At 49.4% G+C, this 21,571-nt stretch overlaps 1 protein-coding gene across 1 annotated transcript in view; it reads right to left on the bottom strand.

The window, feature by feature from the left end:
* The window catches only part of Dnah1 (dynein axonemal heavy chain 1), a 60,363-nt gene extending 43,549 nt beyond the window's left edge, over nt 1-16,814 (bottom strand). Inside the window, exons 1-15 of the mRNA XM_057769608.1 lie at nt 16,521-16,814; nt 15,503-15,575; nt 13,635-13,809; nt 13,108-13,264; nt 12,078-12,210; nt 8,541-8,702; nt 7,752-8,004; nt 5,429-5,586; nt 4,433-4,644; nt 3,614-3,912; nt 2,559-2,709; nt 1,663-1,856; nt 1,262-1,487; nt 980-1,099; nt 490-572 (exon numbers count right to left, since the gene is read on the bottom strand). Coding sequence (XP_057625591.1) covers nt 490-572; nt 980-1,099; nt 1,262-1,487; nt 1,663-1,856; nt 2,559-2,709; nt 3,614-3,912; nt 4,433-4,644; nt 5,429-5,586; nt 7,752-8,004; nt 8,541-8,702; nt 12,078-12,210; nt 13,108-13,264; nt 13,635-13,809; nt 15,503-15,575; nt 16,521-16,814 — 2,690 coding nt within the window. The remainder of the gene's footprint in view (nt 1-489; nt 573-979; nt 1,100-1,261; nt 1,488-1,662; nt 1,857-2,558; nt 2,710-3,613; nt 3,913-4,432; nt 4,645-5,428; nt 5,587-7,751; nt 8,005-8,540; nt 8,703-12,077; nt 12,211-13,107; nt 13,265-13,634; nt 13,810-15,502; nt 15,576-16,520) is intronic.
* Nucleotides 16,815-21,571: the final 4,757 nt, after the last annotated feature.

The raw sequence follows: 21,571 nt of genomic DNA, 5'->3' as shown, positions 1-21,571 counted from the left end.
GAGCAGGGGTGGGTGTGAGCTGGGGTAGGTGTGAGCAGGGGTAGGTGTGAGCAGGGGTAGGTGTGAGCAGGGGTAGGTGTGAGCAGGGGTAGGTGTGAGCTGGGGTAGGTGTGAGCTGAGGTAGGTGTGAGCTGGGGTAGGTGTGAGCTGGGGTAGGTGTGAGCAGGGGTAGGTGTGAGCAGGGGTAGGTGTGAGCAGGGGTAGGTGTGAGCAGGGGTAGGTGTGAGCTGGGGTAGGTGTGAGCTGAGGTAGGTGTGAGCTGGGGTAGGTGTGAGCAGGGGTGGGTGTGAGCTGGGGTAGGTGTGAGCAGGGGTAGGTGTGAGCTGGGGTAGGTGTGAGCAGGGGTAGGTGTGAGCAGGGGTAGGATGAAAGAAAGAAACATGCTCTCAGCTGGATCTGTCTTGACCTGGGGCACTGGGATGGCTACCAGCTCAGCTGCTCCTGCTGCCCACCCAGCCTCCAGGGTAGGGAACAACGTTCCCAGCTCACTTGTCATTGAAGTCGTCTGTGGTAAGGTTGTACAAGAACTCGTCCATGACTTCGTAGTCAGACATGATCTTTACAATCCGCTCCTGCATGAGCAGGGGATGATGAACTGTGCTGGGGAGGGGCTACTTGGAGTGGCCGGGGTGGGGCAGGGAAAAGGTGCTTTCTTCAAGAGGGCAAGCTTCAACAGATTTTAAAGCCAGGCCCAGGGCTCCAAGAGCCATGGCCACCATATCTCTGGTTCCCATCCTCTGACCTCTATGTCTTCAGACCTCCTGACTGCCCAAATCTCCACAGAAACCCCAACATAACCCTTGGCTCCTACCAGTTCCTGGATACCTGCTTTACCTCACTACCTGGCTCTGCTCCCCCAGCCTCTGCCTGTCCTAGCCCCCAAGTTCTGATCAATAGTTTTAGGCAACCAGCCCCTGGGCCCCTAATGCATCACCCAATCCCAGCTTCCTGGCCAGCCAGCACTGGGGGCCTGCCTTACCTCCAGCACTACCAGCTTCTCGGGAATGCCCTTCATCCAGTCTCGGAGCTCAGCAAGCTCCTCTATGCTGTTGGGCTTCTCGTAGATCTTGCGGCTGATGCTGCGGAACTCCTCACAGATCTGGTGGGCGAGGGTTGGAGGGCTCTAGGGACAGTTTTGTGCCCTGCCTACCTTGGGGCCTGTTTCTCTTCAAGGACCCTAGGACCTGGAAGTCAGTCGTTCTGGCATGGCCATACTCTGCCGTGCTTCCAAGAGCGAGGCTCCTGGCCAGTTGTTACTTACATTGTCCACTTCCTTGTGTAAGTTCTTGGCTAGGATGTCCAGCATAGAAGTGGCCAGGGCCTTGCGCTTTTTGGACAGGCTCTGCTTCACATTGTCCACATTGATGTAGAATGGCCCAATGACGATGCTGCTGGGCAGCGAGTTGTCTAGGATCTCTTTCTCCTGCAGGTGGGTGATTACCACTTCCCGAACTTCCTCTGCCGACGGACACTGGATTTGATAGGTCCTGAAGGTAGAAAGCACATGCAGAGAGCAGAGGGTGGTTAACAGGATGGGAGGAGATGCATGCACAAACAGACAGACAGACACACGCACACCTGCATACATGCACACTGACATACGCATACACACATTGACACATGCTCACACATACACACTGACACATGCACTCATGCACATACTTGAGGAAGGTGGTAATGTCATTGTTGTTCAGTTCCAGGTACTTCCTGTACTCCTTAGCGTAGGCCTGCAGTGGGATCATGGCCTTGCGCATGGCATTGGTGATGCTAGCCCGTAGCTCCTCTACTAGTGGCTCATGAAGCCCCACTGACTCCAGCAGAGGGTCGCCACTGATAAAGATGTCCTCCATCACCAGCTTTAAGGAAAAAGACAAGAAAAAGCAGAGCTGAATGAGCCCTGGAGTGGGTGGCAGAGTGGTCTAAAGACGGAATGGGCACCAGTGTGGGCAAGCACAGGAGTGAGGTGAGGGCTTGCAATGACATGTCTGAGGAATGACTATGGATGAAAACAAACGCAGAAGCTACCGTGAGACCATATCCTCTCTTCCTGGCCTGACTCAGACTTGCCAAGGATAGGAGCAAATGAGGCAACCAGGCTGCTGATGGCACTAACCGACGCTAGGAGGTACAGAAGGGGACTTGGGTTACAGAGGCTCTCGGGCCTGGAGAGTGGGCTGTGTGCAGCTTGCTGTGCAGCTGTGGTGACTTGAGACTTGGATACTAGCTGTGTGTGGAACTCCATCTGGCTTGACACTCGAGGTGGAGAAGACCGAGGGTTGGATACAGGGCAGATGTGGCTGGGGCGGGATTACTCCAGTGAGTGTAAGAACCAAACTGATGTCCTAATACTTAGTTGCCTGGTAAAGTAGGTTTAACTTGTTTAATCTTTCCAGGTCTACAAGGCAGCAATGTTTGTAGTTCCATTTGTGGTGAGAATGGAAGGAGATATTTATGAATTTCAGAGCCACAGTTACTGCCCGTGGGGACAAACTACTCTGGTCCTTGTGAACGCACTGTGGCTCCCAGCGGCTAGGCTAGGCCTAGCCTGCAGCACATACCTTCTCTAGTTGGGGTACAGCGTGGGTGGCCAGGATACCCTTGTCAAAGAGGTTGAGCAGAGTCATTTCAAACTGCTCTAGGGGTGTGCTGTAGTGTACCCCTGAGGTGTCCAGCACCAAGTCTACGATGAACAGGGGATTCTTCCGAGGCCTGCAGGCAAGAATTGGGCTCACTGAGAAGGCCTGACCTTCCTGCCAGAACTGGGATCTCAAGCTCCTTTTACGTAATATTGTTCCTCTTTCCCTACAGAAACCCCCAATGAACTAGAAAGAAAGCTTGGGGCTGGTTAGAGCCACTACAGAGGTGACAACATCCTATCTTGGTCTTGAGGTCATTGGACAGGTTGGCCAGGCCTAGGCATTTGCTAGAGCCCCCATGCTCTTCCTGAGAGCCCGCTACCCTCGGCTTCAGAAGTTTGAGGCACATCAAAGCCTTGCTGACCCACTGAGGGCTCTGTTGATAGCTTCCAACTTACTAAAACTAAATCCAGTCCCCACTACTGAACCCAGGAAGCTCTTGGTGATCTAGACTGGTCCCTCTGGCCTGTCCCATTTCCTCTTACCAGGCCTATCTCCTTTTCCGTATTCCAGCCACACTTGCTAGCCTGTCTTTCCTCAGCTGTCCCAAGTCTTTTCTATTCCTGGTGCTTTTGTTTCAGTTACCTCTAGTGTCCTCATGCCTCAGATGCTACTTCCTCCCTGACCCCAGGCAAAGGCCCTTCCCCCAGAGTACATCATAAAACTGGCAATGATAGTAACTACTAGATACCTTGCTATGCCTGCCTTCCGCTGAAGTAAGATACAGTGAACAATGCATCTCAGAGTCCCCTAAAACCAACATCTGGTTCACTGCAAGGGTTTAGTATTATCAAAGCAACTCAAAGAGTGACTGCATGAATGAGCGTCACAAAAATGTAAGCCAGAGCTTACAGGGTAACACTTCTGTGTAACCTAGAGAGGTCAAACTCTGATGTCAAGAACCTGGTGTGTTGGGTACCCAGCCACTGGTTGCCCAACGAAGTCATTTCCCAGTGCCTCTGCCCACCTGGACCCACCTGTAGGGGCTGTTGACAAGGTCTTCACCCCAGGGCATGTCATCTGTGCAGTCAAGCACACTGCAGCAAGCATCGCCAATGAACTGTGAGAAGCTGCTCAGTGAGTCCTGCACCAGGAAGCGTAGCGTGTCCTGTAGCATGTACTTGATGAGCTCCATCAGCTTGCGCAGCTTTGACATGAGATAGACCTCCCAGTTGGTCTCATAAAGGTTGTACCAGCCCTTGCTCATGTCTCGGAGGCTGCTTCGCATGGCTACTTTCAGTGTGCTGACCCAGCTATCCTTGAGGAACATCTGCACCTGAAGTAGACACAAATGCCATCAAAAAGCCACCCCAGGGATCCATCGTCCACAACTACTATGCTCAAAGGTTACTCGAGACCCATATGACAATGGAGGGGAATCCCCTACAGCTTGTGGCCAAACTCTGTGGACCAATACCCTCAGTGTGACATCTGGGGTCCAGAGCTGCTTGGAGGGACTCAGATACAGCCGTGGGAAAGAGGCAGACACAAAGAAGAGGAGGAGGCAGAGCGGGAGAACACAGACGTGAAAAGGAAGATGGAACTGAGTGGAGAGAGGCTGCTGCCACTCCCTCCAAAACTGGGGTGTCCTGCTCTCCCTTAAGATAGGAGGTCTGTCCCAAGGCCACCAGGACTGGCTCAGAGGGACTGGGACAGAAGCCCACCCTGATTCTCCTTGCCTTGCAAGACGAGCTCTACCCTTGCTCCACCCTTGCCCCACTCCAGCAGGCCCTGATGCTTGTGTTGCTCCCATAAGGGCTTGAGGCCCCATCCTCCATGCTCTGATGCCTAGGTACCTGGGAGAAGGTTTGAGACTGGATCTGCTCAAATTCCTCCAGGCGGCTGTACTTGGAGAGGCTCGAATGGAACAGGGACATGGAGGTCACCTTGTTGCATTCAGCCCGCACCTTGCTCAGAGCGGTGATGACTTCTGGCCGAGTGAGCAGGGACACAAAAGTGAAATCCTCTTTTTGCTCCCGGAAGGGGTACTTGGGGATACTCACCAGCCCTGCAGAAGTGGGGGCAAAAGCCAGCATCAGACCTGCCTGGAACACACTGAGGACAGGACTTATCTAGACTGCTTGATGGAGGGGACACAACCGCTTCCTTCCCAGGAGAGTCACTTCATTCCCAGAACCAGTCTTTTCCTGCTCTATCTAGCCTTTGGGAGTAGCCCCGAGGCCCACAGTGAGTCACCTGCCCTGAGAGTCACTCCCTATCTTCTATCCATGCTATATGAAGCCAGAGGCTGGTCTGGAGCCTACCCTGGGACCCCAAAGAGGGAATATATTGACTGCTATCCACATCCCAGCCTGTATCTTAGGCACAACACACACAAGAACTGGTGACCAGGAAATGTACTCTGCATGTATGGTTGGGCTCAAAGCAAGGAGAACTCTTGGGTTTGTTCTGAGACTTGATCTTCTACATGTCCATGGAGCCGTAGCAATGCCAACTCTATTCTTGTTACTGAAGGAAGAAAGGCTTATATACTGTTGGGATCTGACTATCATGATCCTAATGTCTACTTTTGACAATGGCTTCCTGGTACAGATTTACCTTGTGGCTTCTGCATTATTGGGAAACATGTACACACACACACACACACACACACACACACAATTCCTTGGACAAGATTTTCCTGGGTATCTGGCAAAAAAAAGGTATAAAGTCTAGGGACAGGGTGGGCACAAGGGAATACCAGGTTTATGAGGCCCTTAGTGGCTGAACAGAAAGAGAGGCAGGGGTGGGCAAGCAGGCCAGGTGGGCAGCCAGAGTCTGCTGGCTCTCACCTTGATCTGGTACCTTCTCTTCCTCTTTCTGGGGAAGAGTCACATAGGAAAACGTGTCTGGCTTAGAAGAGACAATCTGGTCAAAGTTGATCTTGTTCATGCTTCGCTCATAGTCCAGGCTCACTTCTCTGGCCAGGCTGCTCAGGTGCTCCAGGACCCTGCCACAGACAGGGTTCATACACTCCGCTGAATTATATTATGAATGAAAATATAGTTTATATGTAGGAGAAACAAACTAAGGGCCAGTGGGAAGGCTTGGGGGGTGAAGGTGTTTGTCACCAAACCTGATGACTTGCATTTGATTCCCAGAATCCACATAGCAGGAGAGAACAGACACCCAAAAGTCATCTGGTGACCCCTATATGTACTGTGGCATGTACACATCTCTTTCTCTCTCTCCAAATATAATTTTAAAATCGTAACTTAAAAAATTAAACTAATCGAGCCAAACTACATCTCATAAGATATATAAATATCCTATTGGTGAGAAAGATTCAAATCAAATCAGCTTTGAACACAATACTTTGACTATATTCTCCCATCCTAAAGAGAAAAAAGGATACAAGTGCCAGAATGTCTTTTGAGAAGCTGGGAGTGATGGCCCATGTCTTAACCCCAGTGCTGTAGTGATCGCCTATGCCTGTAACCCCAGGACTGGAGTGATGGCCCATGCCTGTAACCCCAGGACTGGAGTGATGGCCCATGCCTGTAACCCCAGTGCTGGAGTATTGATGGACCATGCCTGTAATCCCAGAACTGGAGTAATGGCCCATGCCTATAACCCCAGGACTGGAGTGATGGCCCGTGCCTGTAATCCCAGGACTGCGGTGATGTCCCATGCCTGTAACCCCAGTTCTGGAGTGCTTGTAGAAGAAGGATGATGAGTTCAGGACTGTCTCAAAACAGAACAAATGAAATTTAGAAACTGTACCGAGTTTATTTTTTTCTAACTGGCACGACCTATTCAAAGCTACTATTGGTGTAGTCAAGGACGGACCATATAAGGCAATGTGTGTTGAACAATGGGAACTGATTTTCTTCAGGTGAAGAAAGTCACAAGTATGTCAAAGTGAGAATGAGCCGTGTGGCATCAGAATCAGTCTGGAGGTATCATTGGGCTCATGCTCGAAGAAAACAGATCGACACAGAGAAAACAAGGAGAGGTAGAGGTGCTAGATATAAGATTAATTGTGTCCAGAAAAACATTTCCCCTTGACCCTGTCTGCTCTAAGGAACTTGCGGCAATACATTTAATGCCTAAGTCCTGGCTTCTGAACTCCCCACTAAAAGCAACTGGGGCTTCTTGGAGAAAGAGCCTATTTGGGAACCTGGGTTCACTTCCCAGGACTCACATGGCAGCTCACAACTGTCTGTAACTCTGGTTCCCACGTGTGGCCCCACCAGGCACACACATGTTGCATAGCATAGGAACAGGAACTCACACACACAAAAACAACACTTAAAAGGTTTTTCTTTTAAAAGGCAGTTTCAAGACTGGATATGGGAATATACAAATTAAGCCCGGGACTTCCTGCTATGCCAGGAAGTAGGAGCATACTCAAAGAATGATAGGGCATAGCAAAAAGTCACAGGGTTAGCCTGAGGAGGCCATGCCTCAGAGGCATCAGGGTGCTCCAACCTTTTCAACATCACAAGAATTCATGAGTCCGTCAGGCTCTATCTACAGTGAGGGAAGTGGACAGCAAGTCACCTTTGCCAACTTGATACAAGCTAGGGATATTTTCAAAGAGAAACCTCAATTGAAGAATGCCTCCATCAGATTGCCTGTTGGCAAGGTCTGTAGGATGTTTTCTTTTTGGTTTTTTGAGACAGGGTTTCTCCGTAGCTTTTGGAACCTGTCCTAGAACTGGCTTTTGTAGACCGGGCTGGACTCGAACTCACAGAGATCTGCCCGCCTCTGCCTCCAGAGTACTGGGATTAAAAGCGTGCACCACCACCACCCGGCTTAGGATGTTTTCTTGATTAATGATTGCTGTGAGTAAATTTAGCCCACCCATGAACAAGTGGTCCTAAGCTGTATAAAAAAATCAGGTTGAGCAAGCCAATGAGGAGCAAGCCAGGAAGCAGCAATCTTGCCTCCGGATTCCTGTTCCTGCCTTGACTTCCCTCAGTGATGGGCCCAGAAGGACAAGATGAAATAAACCTTTTCCTCTCCAAGTTGCTTTTGGTCATGGTGTTTCACCCCAGCAACAGAAGCCCCAACTAAGACATCACCCCGCAGAGATGTGTCAGCGGTTGCTCTGTACCCTGGCAACACTACCCAAATAGAAACGTTCAAGGAGGATGCAGCACCCGGACTCACTGCGGCCCTTTGCGCATGCGCGGTGTGCTCAAAGCCCATTGCTTTATCTTGCTCAGACTCTGCTCGTTGATGACCCGCTGGCCCTCGGTCGGCATGCAGTCCACATACAGGTTGTACAGTAACAGCGCCTCTGTGTTCTTGCGCAGAGCATTGGCCTGGACCACGCGCTGTGTGAACACGCGAGGATCTTCAGCACAGAAGAGCAGCTGGATTCGCGGCACCCAGTACTGAGAGACCAGAAGAGGTGGCCTTCCTGGGGGTGGGTGGGAAGGTGAAAGGGACACATAGTTAGGCACTCTGGGCTGGAGTACTGGGTTCTGGTTGGCTCTGCCTCAGCTGTTGCCTCTGAGCAAGTTGTCATTGTTATCTCAGGGTGTGGTGCTCCTCGCAGTCAAATGCCGTTTCCTGCTCTGCCCACTTCATAAGGTATAATGTAGAATGTGAAAATACTTTGTAAATTGTAAAGAGCTATGCCCTGGCAGGAGTTACACAGGGGTGGCCATCCAGGTGGCTATTCCCTTCTTCCATGCTCCAGAGCAAACATGACTAACTTCGTTTCCTTTATGATACCACACTGAAAGGCACGGGGCCAGCTACTCACAGCCCACAGGCTAGTGAGTGGCCCTCTGCCTTCTCCAGGTCCTCTGCTTCAAACTGGTCAGGGGACAGGACCTGGCTAATAAACTCAGCTAGGTAGAATTCAGAACTGAGATGGTGGGGTTGGGCTGTAGTCACAGGCTGGGCCACGCTTGAGCTGGGATCTACCCGGGAAAGGGATGGAGCTTGTACCTTTGGGGGTGACACCTCCGTTCACGATGGGCATCCCCATCTCATCACGCACCAAGCCTCTCTTGTCAGTTTTCTGCACCAAGTATAGTTTCTTTTCTTCATCGTAGTCAAGGACGCCAACATCACACCACTTATAGTCCAGGTTCTGATTCTTGGGGTCCTCTAAAACAGAGGGGTTTCTGAGTGAGGCAGCCAGTGTTGTAAATAGAGCTCAGAGGTGATCTCTTTTCCCAGGACACCCCTTTCTGGCTCCAGCTTTCATGTGCTTCCTCTCAGATGAGCTGACCTCTGAGAAAGCCTCAGTCACAGGATGACCCAGAAAGACTAGGCCTTGGGGTACAACCCTCACCAGAGCAGAGAAAGACACAGGTGAATGGGGAACCATGAAAGGTGTGGCCAAACAAAAACCTGCCCTGTGGAGTGCAGAGCCTGGTGGCACTCTGGGGCACACTGGCATGCCAAAGGTTCAGGGCCAGACTGGGCTACAATGTGAGTGCAAGGATGGTGTGGCAACTCGGTTACACCCTGTCTCAAAATGAAAAGCTTTTTAAAGGGGTTGGGGGCTGGAGAGATGGCTCAGCAGTCAAGAGCACTGGCTGCTCTTCCAGAGGATTGAGGTTTAATTCCCAGGACCCACATGACAACTCTCAACTGTCTGTAACTCTGATTTCAGGGGATCTGACACGCTTTTCTGGCCTCTAAGGGCACCAGGTACATATGCATGGTGCACAGATATTCATGGAGGCAAAATATCCATAAAGAAAACAAAACAAAAATCAAAAATAAAACTGTTGAGGACCACAAGTGGTCATCACGGGTGAAGTTAGATGACCTTTTTAAGGTGACCGAGACACCTCTGGATATAGAGCCACTGACCACTATGGGACATGACAGGACAGGACAGGACAGGGCAGGGTCAAGAACATCTTTTCTGCTCATATACCGTGTGTCTGCCTATCCGTGTAACTTCTGGGCTTGCTCTGGCTCAGGCCCTTTGCACCGGCCATGACTGCAGCCTGATGATTTGTCCCTGGAGAAGCATCTCTGCTGCACATAGCATCTTTGTCCGACGTGCTCTCTAACCTGCTATTCTTGGTCATGCTGTTGTCTGTTCCCCAAGGCCAGGAGCCACTTTTGTCCCACCTTAAGCACAGCTGAAGACTTGGACTCAGGACAGAGATTGGAGCATAGTTGGTATTAAATACGTTATTGAAGAAGTAAGATGCACACACAGTAGCCTGCAGAGAACTTCTCCACATGGAATGGCTTAAAATAAGCTGATGGGTTCTCCAGCTTGGGTTAAGGAAGGAAGGGCTGGAATTCCAGAAAGATGGTGCCTGCCTCTGACATCAGATAGTCAAAGAAGCCACCGCCGTGTGCCCTTCACCTCTCTGGTTCTACTTTGCTTTTCTATCTTCCTGGGATGTTTCCTTTTTGAAAAAATAATCTTCATCTTGGCTCAACTTATAGGATAATATGTCCCAAGAGACTACCAGACAAAATACAAGGTCCCTGACAGATGCTCCCTGTGAGCCCCTCTTTGCTCTAGGGTACCTGGCTCAAGGCCAGGGCCTCAGTGAAGCGAGGAGGCTGGAATTCAGCACATTTAAGGTTAATGTGTTCCATTCTCTATGGTTTAATTGCCAGGAACTGGAGAACTGGGATCAATTTAGTTAACCATTTCTGTAGTTTAAGCATTAAGTAAAGGAAACACTCTGGGCTTCTTGTCTGCTTCAGATAAATTGATTCCAGTATTAATGTATTTTTCAAATGAAACATATTTGTGGCCTGCTCAGAGAACTGTCATGGGCCTCCCAGAGGATACACACTTTTAGCCCTGTTCTTGCTTATCTAGTCCTGTCTTCCACCTGATGACTGGATAACTGGAACTACTCTCTCCACACATCGCCATCCACCCCAGAGAGGGGACAGAGCAGCCTGAGGAACCTTCCTATGAAGGCTGCACAGAACCAGTCATGCAGGCCACAGTGCACTTATGTTCACCCTGTCACTGCTCCTAACAGCAGGCAACTGAAGAGAATTTCTGTGCCCATTGGGCCACAGATCAGAGGCCAATGGAGGTACCATAGGCATTTTGTAAACAGATGTGTGGTGTGGGGCAATTGTCTATATTATGTCAATTATATTTTAAATAAACACTGATTGGCCAGTAGCCAGGCAGGAAGTATAGGTGGGACAACCAGACAGGAAGTAGGGGCAGGTCAATGAGAACAGGAGAATTCTGGAAAGGAGGAAGCCCATTCCTCCCCAGTCCTGTCCAGACACTGAAGAAGCAAGAAGTGACTATGCTGCTGAAAAAGGTACTGAGCCGTGTGGCTAACACCCATAAGAATAATGGGCTAATGTAAGTTATAAGAGTTAATAAGAAGCCTGAGCTAACAGGCCCATCAGTTTATCATTAATATAGACCTCTATGTGATTTCTTTGGGACTTAATGACTGTGGGAACCGAACAGAAACTCAGTAAACAGATGTGGGTGGCATCTGATGGATATATGATAGAAAGGGTGTGTCAGTTGTGGTAGACGTGTAACAGTGAGGTAGACACATGAGGACACGTGGAGGATGTGACACTGGGGTAGACACATGAGGACACGTGGAGGATGTGTGACAGTGTGGTGGAAATATGTTTGAATACAACAACATGCCAGGAAGTGGGATGGCGTGTGACATAGTGAACGTGACCATGGATGTATGTGACAAACTGTGTACGCATGCCTCTTTGAGCAACTCTGTGACAGTGTACTGTTCATGCAAGAGAAAGAGCAGAAACTGGGTGGTGGTGCACACCTTTAATCCCAGCTCTTGGGAGCCAGAGATAAGTGGATCTATGATTGTTAGGCCAGCCTGATTTATAGAGTGACTTCCAGGGCATCTAGGGCTACACAGAGAGACCTTGTTTCAAAAACCCAGGAGGGAAAGAGAAGTCGTTGAGAGCAGAACAATGATTTCAGGGAGGATGGATGGAAGGTCTGTAACTATGCCCTTAAACATTTCTCTGTGTGTGTGTGTGTGTGCACGCGCGCGCGCGTGTGTGTGTGTGTGTGTGCGCGAGGGACAGAGGTACCTTCCTCTGTTGCTTTCTGCCTGCTCCCTTGATAGCAGATATCTCACTGAACCCAGAACTCACCATGTCTTGGTCAGGTTGGCACTAGCAAGCCCATGTGATCTCCCCGTCTTTACCCACATCCCTAGTACTGTGGTTATAGATGTGCCTACCACACTTTGCTTTTTACCTGAATTCTGAAACAGGTCCTCATGCTTGGGCAACAAACACTCTTACCCACCGAGCCATCTTCCTAACCTCCCAAAGTTAGTTTCTTTGTTGTCTTGTCCCCAGTCCTCCTGACAGCACTGTCCTTGGTCTTTGCGTCCAGATTCTTGGACTGGGCCACAGCTGGGGAACTTCAGCAGATACTTTAGCTCTCCTGGTCCCTGGTCCCGGGGAGACTGAGTGTCTTGGCAAGGGGTTGCTGGGACAAGACAGTTTTCCCAACTCCAGGGTCGTCCTACTTACCATGGCCCAGAATGTCATCGGTGGGAAGAAGGGCTTTTCCAGGGACAGGCTTCCTGTTTTCAGATCCTGGCTCCAAGCCCATATTGAGCCACTCTTTGGGAGTTCGGCAATCAAACTCTTCATTATCAAACACCTTAGCAAAAACAGACAACTGTCCAATGAAGCAGTTCCCCTAGTGCCCAAGCAAAATTGAGCATTGCCAGAGGCTTCTGCAGCCTCAGTAGCTAGCTACAGGCAGTACTAGACTGATCTGTAAGACCTCTGCTGCTTCCACTGACCCCCAGTGTTTGAACGAGGGGTGTTGCCCTGGATATATGTCTAGCCAAGTCACTCAAGGCTCAATGCAGGGGTGACCAGGGTCTCAGAGGAGGACTTGGGCTCTCTTGACTCCTGTGGGCCCAAGGGGACATATAGCCCTGGATTTCCTGAGAAATCCATGCTGATCAGAAACAACAGAGACTCAGTGCTCTCAGAGGGTGACCTTGGTATAGTCACACTCATCTGGGTTCAGCTCTGCTTCCCACAGGGGCTCTAGCCAAGGGATACACAGGGTCACAGAGGAAGGGAGGAGAAGACATCAAGAGCCTGGGCCTGGCTATGCTCCCTCTTTCTCCTCCCCAGATTCAGCTCCCCAGTTTGTACCTTGAGAAAGCGGTACCAAATCCCTCCTACATCCTCCTCTCCTCATTTCATAAGCTCCCATCATCAGGGGCTCTAGTCAGGGGGTCAGGATCCTACTACACACTTCATCCTGACTGCATACAGATGCCTGTGGCCAGGGCTGGGGTACAGAGCAGGCGCATGGGCTGTAAACAATTCCAGGGAAGAAGTGGGGAAATGATGACTTGTGTGGGGGCTACGTCTGCTTCAACCCAGGATCTACAAACACCTGGGGTGTTTGTGATTATTCCATCATGTGAGAAATGAGTGCCTATGGCTGAAGTGGGAGTCCCCTTTGTCATGTGACTCCTTGAGCTTCCCCTGGGGTTCAGGACCACCACCTATCAGCAATCATGGCAGTACAGCTCACCTTCAATGGGAGATATATGGGGAAGAGTGGGTCATGGCCCTGTTCGATGGTCTGCGGGTTCTGCAGGTCTGGATGTCTGGGCATGAGCTTGTTGGGGTCGATGCCCTCATCGGCCAACAGTTGCTCAATGTCCAGGCGCAAGTATTGTTGTTTCCTCCTAGCCAGAGCAGGGAGAGCCATGGGATGGCGTCTTATGAGGTAGCTTCAGGGATGTCAGTAAAGACCCAGGGCCCCAATTATCCTTTCTAGCCTGTCCTGGCAGCCTCATTTCATTGACTTAATTGCTGCCCTCCCAAATTCCACAGCAAGGAAAACCATTTGTTCATATATACCATTTGTTCATATATATATATATATATATATATATATATATATATTTTAAAAAGAGTTGTTCGCACACTTACACATGCCCTTCTGTGGGCTTGTCACCTCATGGTCTGCAGTGCCCCACCCCCGGAGCCTGGCGGATGCTGCCCCCCCCCCCCCGCCTCCGGGGCAGGTTCTCCTCTGCAGCCCTCACGGCATACCTTTCGATCTCAGTCTTCCGAGGGCACTGGCCAGGCAGCACATGGAATGGAACCTGCACCTTGGGTTCATAGGCCTGGAGCGGGAAGTCCGTCTGAGTGTGCAGCCGTGTGGTGGTGCCAATGCGCTGCTGCTCCACAAGCTCCTGGAAGTCCTCAGGAACCTTGAACGATTCAACTGTGGGTAGAGGAGACACGAGCAGCTGAGGGTTCAGGCCAGGACCAACAGCTCTACTCTGAGCCACCCCATAAGGCATGTTCTCAGACAGGATGCAGGGCGGCATGTCCCGCGATGTGGAGCGCTTAGGTTTGCCTGGTGCTTGGCAGGATCGGGAGAAATGAGAAACCGTGGGCTGTTATGCCAGTCCAAGGTCAGCATTGCCCATTCCCTCACAAGCTACCAATTATTCTGATACCGGGGACCAATGCTTAACCTGCAACACTAGTGACAGTCATGACTGGACAGGAAGATAAAGTGGGGTCCCTTCCTGCTACTCAATCCCAGACACCCACGGTGTGTTACATGTCAGAGTCTGAACCCCACATGTTCTTTGGACTTGTTTCTAGGACTGAGGCATTTTGGATACTGTAGAAGTGGCTTATGGGACCCTTATGCCACCAAATGGTTGCTGTCCCTAATTAGACAATGACAGACAGAGGCTTCCATTCTAATTCTGGGAGAGGGAGACAGTGGGAAGAGAGTCATATGTAGGATGGCCTATCATACTAGCCAGGACAGGGGTATTCTGAGATACAGATGAACCAAGACCATATAGGTAAAGAAAGGGGGTGTGGGACTATGCTGTAGAACACCATGTGTTACTACTATGTTCTATGTAACCCTGTGATCCCCTCCTGGGACCCCACCTTCTCTCTGGAGTAAAAAAGCAGTTAGAGGCATGAGCTAATTTTAGGGGTATCCTTTGGAATCACACAGAAGCCTGGCCTAGTGTCTGAGATTTTGCTGAGGCCTTGAGTCACTGCACAGACTTCTATCAGTGCCCGACAACACCCTGGGCCTGTTGGGATGTTTCTCCTTCTGCGAGTAGGCTGCTGAGCCACTGGCCTTCCCTATGGCCCACCTCTGCCATGGATGGGAGGGGCACCATTCACATCCTTTGCAGGCTGAGACCCAGGTTCAGTGCCATTTCCTGAATCCTAAGTGCTTGTGAGATGGTCGAGAACCAGCTAGACCCTTGCACAAACACACATTATGTTCATGGTGGTGATATTTTCTGGGACATTTTAAGGGGTTCACAGACTTGGGGACTGACAGAGCTATTTTGAAAAGTGTTAGGAAGTAGCAAAGCCTTTCTTGGGGTAGGCATAGGAATGGATGCCTGGGACCATGGGGTATATTGGTCCGATGGAAGGGTTATAGTCTGTTGAAGGAGGAAAACAATGGGGGCAAATTCCTTCTTATAACCTGGACTCTGCTAAGGCCATCTTCTCCCTGCTTCCAGGCATGCTCTGAGGATTGCCATGAAGCCCACAGACAGTCCTCTCTCCATTAGGAAAGATCTCTCAGTCATCTACCTGTGCCAGGTTCCGTTTCAGATACAGTTCAAACATGATCTTGGCTTCCCGACAGTCATATTCTGAGGGATAAGGAAAACTCAAACCCTACTGAGCCTAGACCAGTAGAGAGAATTATGACCCTCAAGAGCCCAAGGCCAGGCTCTCACTCAGTTCCTTTGAGGGTCAGGACAAAGCACTACTGTGAACTGGGTCTTTGCAAAGCTCCCTAATTCACTAATATTATTTCACCCTTGAAGAAGCTGAGACTTTCTGCAGGAAGAGGCCATTTCCCCGAGGCCTGAGATAGTCTGAATGTCCATTAACACTATATGCCCAAACCTCCCAGAACTGACCTTTGGGGGTAAACTTGTCAAGGTCAGCTTTACGAATCAAATTCTGGGACATGTAGGGGCCACGGCACACATTCTGAAACAAAGCACAAAACCTTGAGTGTGTACAAACATCCCACAGACAGGACCCAGGGATGATTCTAAGGCTGGGTGTTTCCCAACTGCCCACCAGAGAACACCCCAGAAGTATGGGGGTGAGCTTATACACATTGTTCAAACTCTATGGTGGATGACAAACTGAGGTCACCTGGGGCACCCCTGGCTGCCCTGTTTGAGTCCAGCATAGTTTCCTTCCAGAGAACACCCCAGCATGTGTCCGAAACTGTAAAGCCAGGAGTTGTCTCTAGCTATTTCCTTTCCCAGGGGCCACTCTGGCACTACTGGTGAGCCGGGTACCAGTGCATCCTCACTGCTTCTCCAGTCTTTCCCCTGCCTAAAATCTCCCTAAGGCTGCTTGGAACCTACAGGGCTCTGGGAAGCCACCTCTAGCTTCCTTCCTGTCTCCCTCCGGGCCCCAGCATCATCCCTTGATCTCTCTGTTTACATTCTACTTCTTTACCCGGGCCGCGCCTTCTCTCGGGATCCCAGGGTCTTCCAACCTGCATTTCTCCCTGCTTGACATGTTCTTCAGCCCCTATCTTATCCAGCAAGTAAATCGCTAGCTTTTAGATGTCAGCAGAATGCTGCCTCGTCCACACACCCCTTCTTAACCAGAGCTGGTACTGGGGGGACTTCCGAAGGCCATCACAGCGGGGATATGAATGTCTTATCTTTACTCTGTCTCCAGTGCTCAGCCCTGGGTCCGGCACATAGAAAGAGCATAGCAATGAACTGACAAATGGTGACCTGAAGCATGGATAAGCTAGGTGGGTGGTAGGGCAAATGAACGATGGACAGATACATAGATACAGTCAGGTAGCTAAGTGGACCAATGGATGGACACTGAGTGGGACAAAAAGATGGGTGAATGGAACCCATCTGGAAGGGATTAAAGCTGGCAAGGAACATCTGCCACACTCACCCCAAGCTGGTCTAAGGTTCCGGGACTAAGGATGTCAGAGTAGAACCCACGCTGCTTCATTATGGGGTACTTCTTATCAGTGCTTGTCAGAGGTGACTTCCGGGGCTGCCCTAAATCTGAGAGGGGTAAAGGTGGGGGTTTGGGTTCAGGAATGGGAGATATTCTTTCTAAACTATGAGATGATTCTTGGAGTATCTTCTGCAGGTTATATTCTGGTTTTCCATGAGCCGGTACTGGGCAGCACCCTGAGCCCTGAGAGCTCCTTCCTGGTCGTTCTCTATCACACCGTTCCATGCTGCTCTTCAGAGAGTTGCCCCGGCTAGAGCGCCTACGAAAAGAAAAGCATCCTTCACACTTTGATAACCTATGTCTCGGCCCAGGTAACACTGTGATTCATGGATTGACAGACTGCCTCTCTACATCAAGTCCACGTCAGAGGACAGCTTTCGGGAGTCATTTTTGTCCTTCCACCATGTAGGTTCTGGGGATTGAATTCAGGTCATCAGTTTTGGTGACAAATACTTGCTAAGGCATTTTATAGGCCACATTATTACTATTATTGAGTTTTCAAAACAGGGTTTCTTTTGTGTAACTTTAGAGACTGTCCTGGAACTAGCTCTTGTAGACCAGTCTGGCCTCGAACTCACAGAGATCCACCTGCCTCTGCCACCTCAGTGCTGGGATTAAAGATGTGCGCCACCACTGCGGGCCCAAATTATTATTTTTTAGACAAGGTCTCTCATGAAACCTCGAGGACACCAGTTCAGCTAGGCTAGCAGGTCAATGAGCTCCCAGAATCCACCAGTCTCTGCTACCCGCTAGTGCCGGACTTACGAGTATGTGTCACTGCACCTGGCTTTTCCATGCGTCCTCGGGATCTGAACTCAGGTCCTCAGGCCTGTGCCACAAGCGCTTTACCCACTGAGACATCTCCCCAAAAACCAGAGGGCTGAGCTGGCAAGCCTTCATCGCATTTCCTCAGCTCCTCTTAACACAGGGATGTTTTGGGGGTCTTCCATTCTCAGTGGGACTGTCTGGCATCTCCTTATACACAGTAGCAGAGGGTCTCATCTACACTACCATGGGGAATGGGATGGGACTATACGGACCAAAGTTGCACAGCAGCCCAGAAGACAATTGCATTAGCTGAACACTTCCTAAGCAGAAGATGGTGAGTTGGAAGGCCATTTGAAGGACAAATAAAGGCAGGTGGGACTCTGGTAGAAGCCCCAGATACCCACAGCTTCTTGCACCATTGGCCATAGTCAGAAATTATATGGTGCTGTGCTCTCTCATGTCTGTCGAATGGAGATTCAAGTAACACTGATCTATGCAAACAAGGTGCTCACCCTGAGATGGTCACTGGCTTGGTACACAGTCCCCAGAATGCACTTGCTGAATTATTGTGCAAACCAATAAATACCTGGATGGGGTTTGTAAAGGAAGGAGTAGAGTCGATCTCTACAAGAACTCTGTGGTCAGGTAAGGAGAGAGAATGGTGTCTTGTGAGGCCCAGAATTTTGTTTCTTTCCTTGCAGGAATTCTAGCAGGAGCCTGCCACAGGGAGGAGGGCAATGAGTCGCACTCCCTTCACAGGGGTGGGATCCGCACCCCAAACGGTGTGCTAAGTACAGAACTTAACAGCAAGGCTGGTTAACGTGCCATCTCCTATAGCCTGTCGTCTCAGCTCCGACCCGCAAAGGCTCGGTAAGGGACCCACACTTGAGGGAGGGAACGGTGATCTTAAGTGGGCAAAAGTGCCTTCTCCGTGTCCACTCACTTGTGTGCCTTTTTGAATATTCCCCGACCCAATCATCCCGCCGCCTCACGGACCTACCGGCTCCCCTATACAGCAAAGTCGTCTGTCGCGCCTGTCTCTAGGCAGGGACGCTGAGCCCGTTGCGAGGGGGCGGGACCATCCGGCACCGCGGAGCGGGAGCTTCCGGCTACGAACTTTTCACCCGAGAGAAGTCTGATTCTTCAAGGCTAGTCACAGCAGAGACCATTTACACTACGCCGAGCTGGAGGTGGGCATCTAGTTCTCAAATCCAAACTCCGTCCCCTATTTCCCCCTTTAGGGCTCTCTGACAAAACAACAAAATGCAGCGTGGAAACTTTGAATAATGGGTAGCGAACTGGGGGTGAAAACGCACAGGCAAGGTCATCCTCGAATACCTAGCAAGTTTGATGTCAACCTGGGCTACCCGAAACCTTGTTACAAACAAAGCCATTGGGGCTGCAGATTAACTCAGATGGTAGAGTGTTGGCCTGTCTGCAGACTAGTGGAGCACATTTGTTATCCCTGCAGTGGGGAGGTGGATGAGAGTTGACCAGAAGTTCAAGGTCATTCCCCGGCTGTGGATGCAAGAGACCACATCTCAAACAACAACAACAAAAACAAAACACCATCAACAATAACTAAATATCAACGAAAAGGATGTGAGATTATGAATTGGATTTTGGCGTTCAAGCCATAGCTTCAGACAGATGGTCACAGGGCACCGTGCACACAACACTGGTTCTGGGTCTCTGGAGGCTCAGCTGGTCACCTCCCTCCTCTGACCCCATTCCCAGCCCCAGCTTGCTACTGCATCTGCCTCCTGTGGCTGCACTTGCCTCACCCTCCCTGATAGTAGGTCACTGTCTAGTGTCTGCATCGGCTTCAAACTGGGCATGGGTTCAGATTGTTCCCTGACCTGTTCTAAATACTGAATAGTTTTTGTTTGTTTCAGACAAGGTCTCACTTTGTAGCTCTGGCTGGCTTGGAACTCACCACCTAGACCAGGCTGGATCCACCTGCCTCTGCCTCCCAAGTGCTGGGATTAAAGGCGTGCACAATTATGGTCACAGGTTTCTTTCTCCCCACTCTACAGTGGCATTTCAATTGTATTTTAATAAATAAAGCCTGCCTGAAGATCAGAGAGTAAAACAGCCCCACTGATCAGCCTTACAGACCAGGTAATGGTAACACACACCTTTGATCCCAGGAGCCACACTAGTTGCCATAGAAATCGGGCAGTACATGCCTTTAATCATGATGGTGCACGCCTTTAATCCCAGCCCTAGAGAGGATTGTAAAACAGGAGGAGGAAACAACTCTCAACACACAGTCTGATTCTGAGATTCCTGGAGGCAGTATATTGTATACAAATTTTGTATATTGATACAAATTTGAGATTAATTTTGTTAAGGCATACTGTACATACTTTTCTAATTTTGTTCAAAGTATTGTACCTATGTAACTCATTTAGCAATGTAATGCAAATTTCTAGTCCTTGAAAATTATTATTACCAACTGTTGAGGATAATAAGGAAATATGAATATTATAAATAAGGTTAGTAGTTAATCACCTAGTATAATTGAACTTGTAGTCACATTAGGTATGTTTTCAAGGTCAAACAAAGATATATTTTAGATAGAAAGGTCATCTTCAAACACTTCAAAGATCTACAGAACCCCTCCACTTTTTTTGAGGTGAGTCTCACTGTGTGGCCCTGACTGACTCAGAACTCACAAAGATCTGCAGGCTTCTGTCTGCCCATTGCTGGAGTTAAAGGCAATGTGCTTTCATACCTGGTGATTTGTTTTATTTAATGTGACAGTAGTTATTGTGATATATAGGGGATTGTCATTGTTTTTTTCTTTTTAATGACATTAAAAAGATTTATTTATTTTTATTTTATGTGTATGAGCATTTAGCCTACATGTATGTATGTGCAACATGTGGGTGCCTATTGTCTAGGGAGACCAGAAGAAGATGCTGGAACCACTGGACCTGGAATTATAGCCAGTTCTAATTCACAAGTGACTTTACCAGTAGATTTGAAAAACATTTTGGAGAAACAGTTTTCAAAATCTTCCAGAGCCGTACACCACGATTTTGCTAACATCATGAAAATGTTGAGAAGCTTAATTCAGGATGTGTACACAGCCTTGTTAGAGCAGCGCTGCCGCAGCGCAGCCCAGGCCTTTACAGAGTTGTGGAGTGGTTTAGATCCTCAGACAATCAGGCAATTGAACCTGGCCATGATTAATTCCATACTAGTAGTCTATGGACTTGCTATTTCTCTCCTTGGAATAGGATGGCCTGAGGAGCTGTCAGAAGCAGAAAACCGGTTCAAAAGGATCATCGAGCACTACCCCAATGAGGGGCTTGACTGCTTGGCCTACTGTGGAATAGGAAAAGTGTATCTGAAGAAAAACAGGAAGCATGGTGGCATGCAGGCAGACATGGTGCTGCAGAAAGAGCTGAGAGTTCTGCATCTGGATCTGCAGTTTCTCCCCTGTACCTGTTCTGGTGGAGATTGGTCGCTGGCTCAGTCCTGATCCACCCATGTCCCAGGACTGGGTTTGCTCCTGGTTTCTGCTCCTGGTAGAGTTTGTTCTCTCTGTCCTAGGTAGCTGTTCAGTCCCACTCCCGGGGTTCCGGTTCTGGTGGAGATCACAGACTCAGTCAGGTCATTGGTTCAATCCTGGTTTGACTTTTAACTACGGCTCCAGGGAAACTGCTATCTCCTTCTTCTGACCTCTGAAAGTAACCACATGTACCTGGCACACACAAAAAAATCTTAAACCAGCACCGATTTGTGATTTTTAATACGCCCTTTGAATAATTTTAATATTCTGTGATATGAATTTTAGTTCTATCTTGTGAAATTTGTGATAAACTCCAAATGCAAGAGATGCACTGGGTGATATTCGAGATAATCATGCTAGTGCTCATCGGTCCTTGATTGACGTGGAGTTGGTCTGTACAGTCATGGTAGTGCTCCCAGTCCCGAGTCAAACTATTCAGAAGGTAAGAGATGTACCATGGAGCTAGGGCTGGTTACAAGGTCATGGGCCAATTATGCTCTTGGAAGGACAGTTGTCTAATTAGATCTAAATAGATTACAAAGCATGGGAACTTTGAAATCCGAAGATTATAAAACACAGGAAGAACTAAATGTTACAATGTTGCTGTGAGGATCAGCCCTCAGCAGCTCAGGAGTTGTTGGGGAGCCATGAAGATTGGGGACTAACCACTCAGATGAGTTTCTCTTCTGAGGGA

The sequence above is a fragment of the Chionomys nivalis genome, chromosome 5 (genome assembly GCF_950005125.1).
Source record: "Chionomys nivalis chromosome 5, mChiNiv1.1, whole genome shotgun sequence".
NCBI classification, from domain to species: Eukaryota; Metazoa; Chordata; class Mammalia; order Rodentia; family Cricetidae; genus Chionomys; species Chionomys nivalis.
The sequence above is the reverse complement of the archived record's forward strand: the minus strand, read 5'-3'. Positions and strand labels throughout refer to the sequence as shown.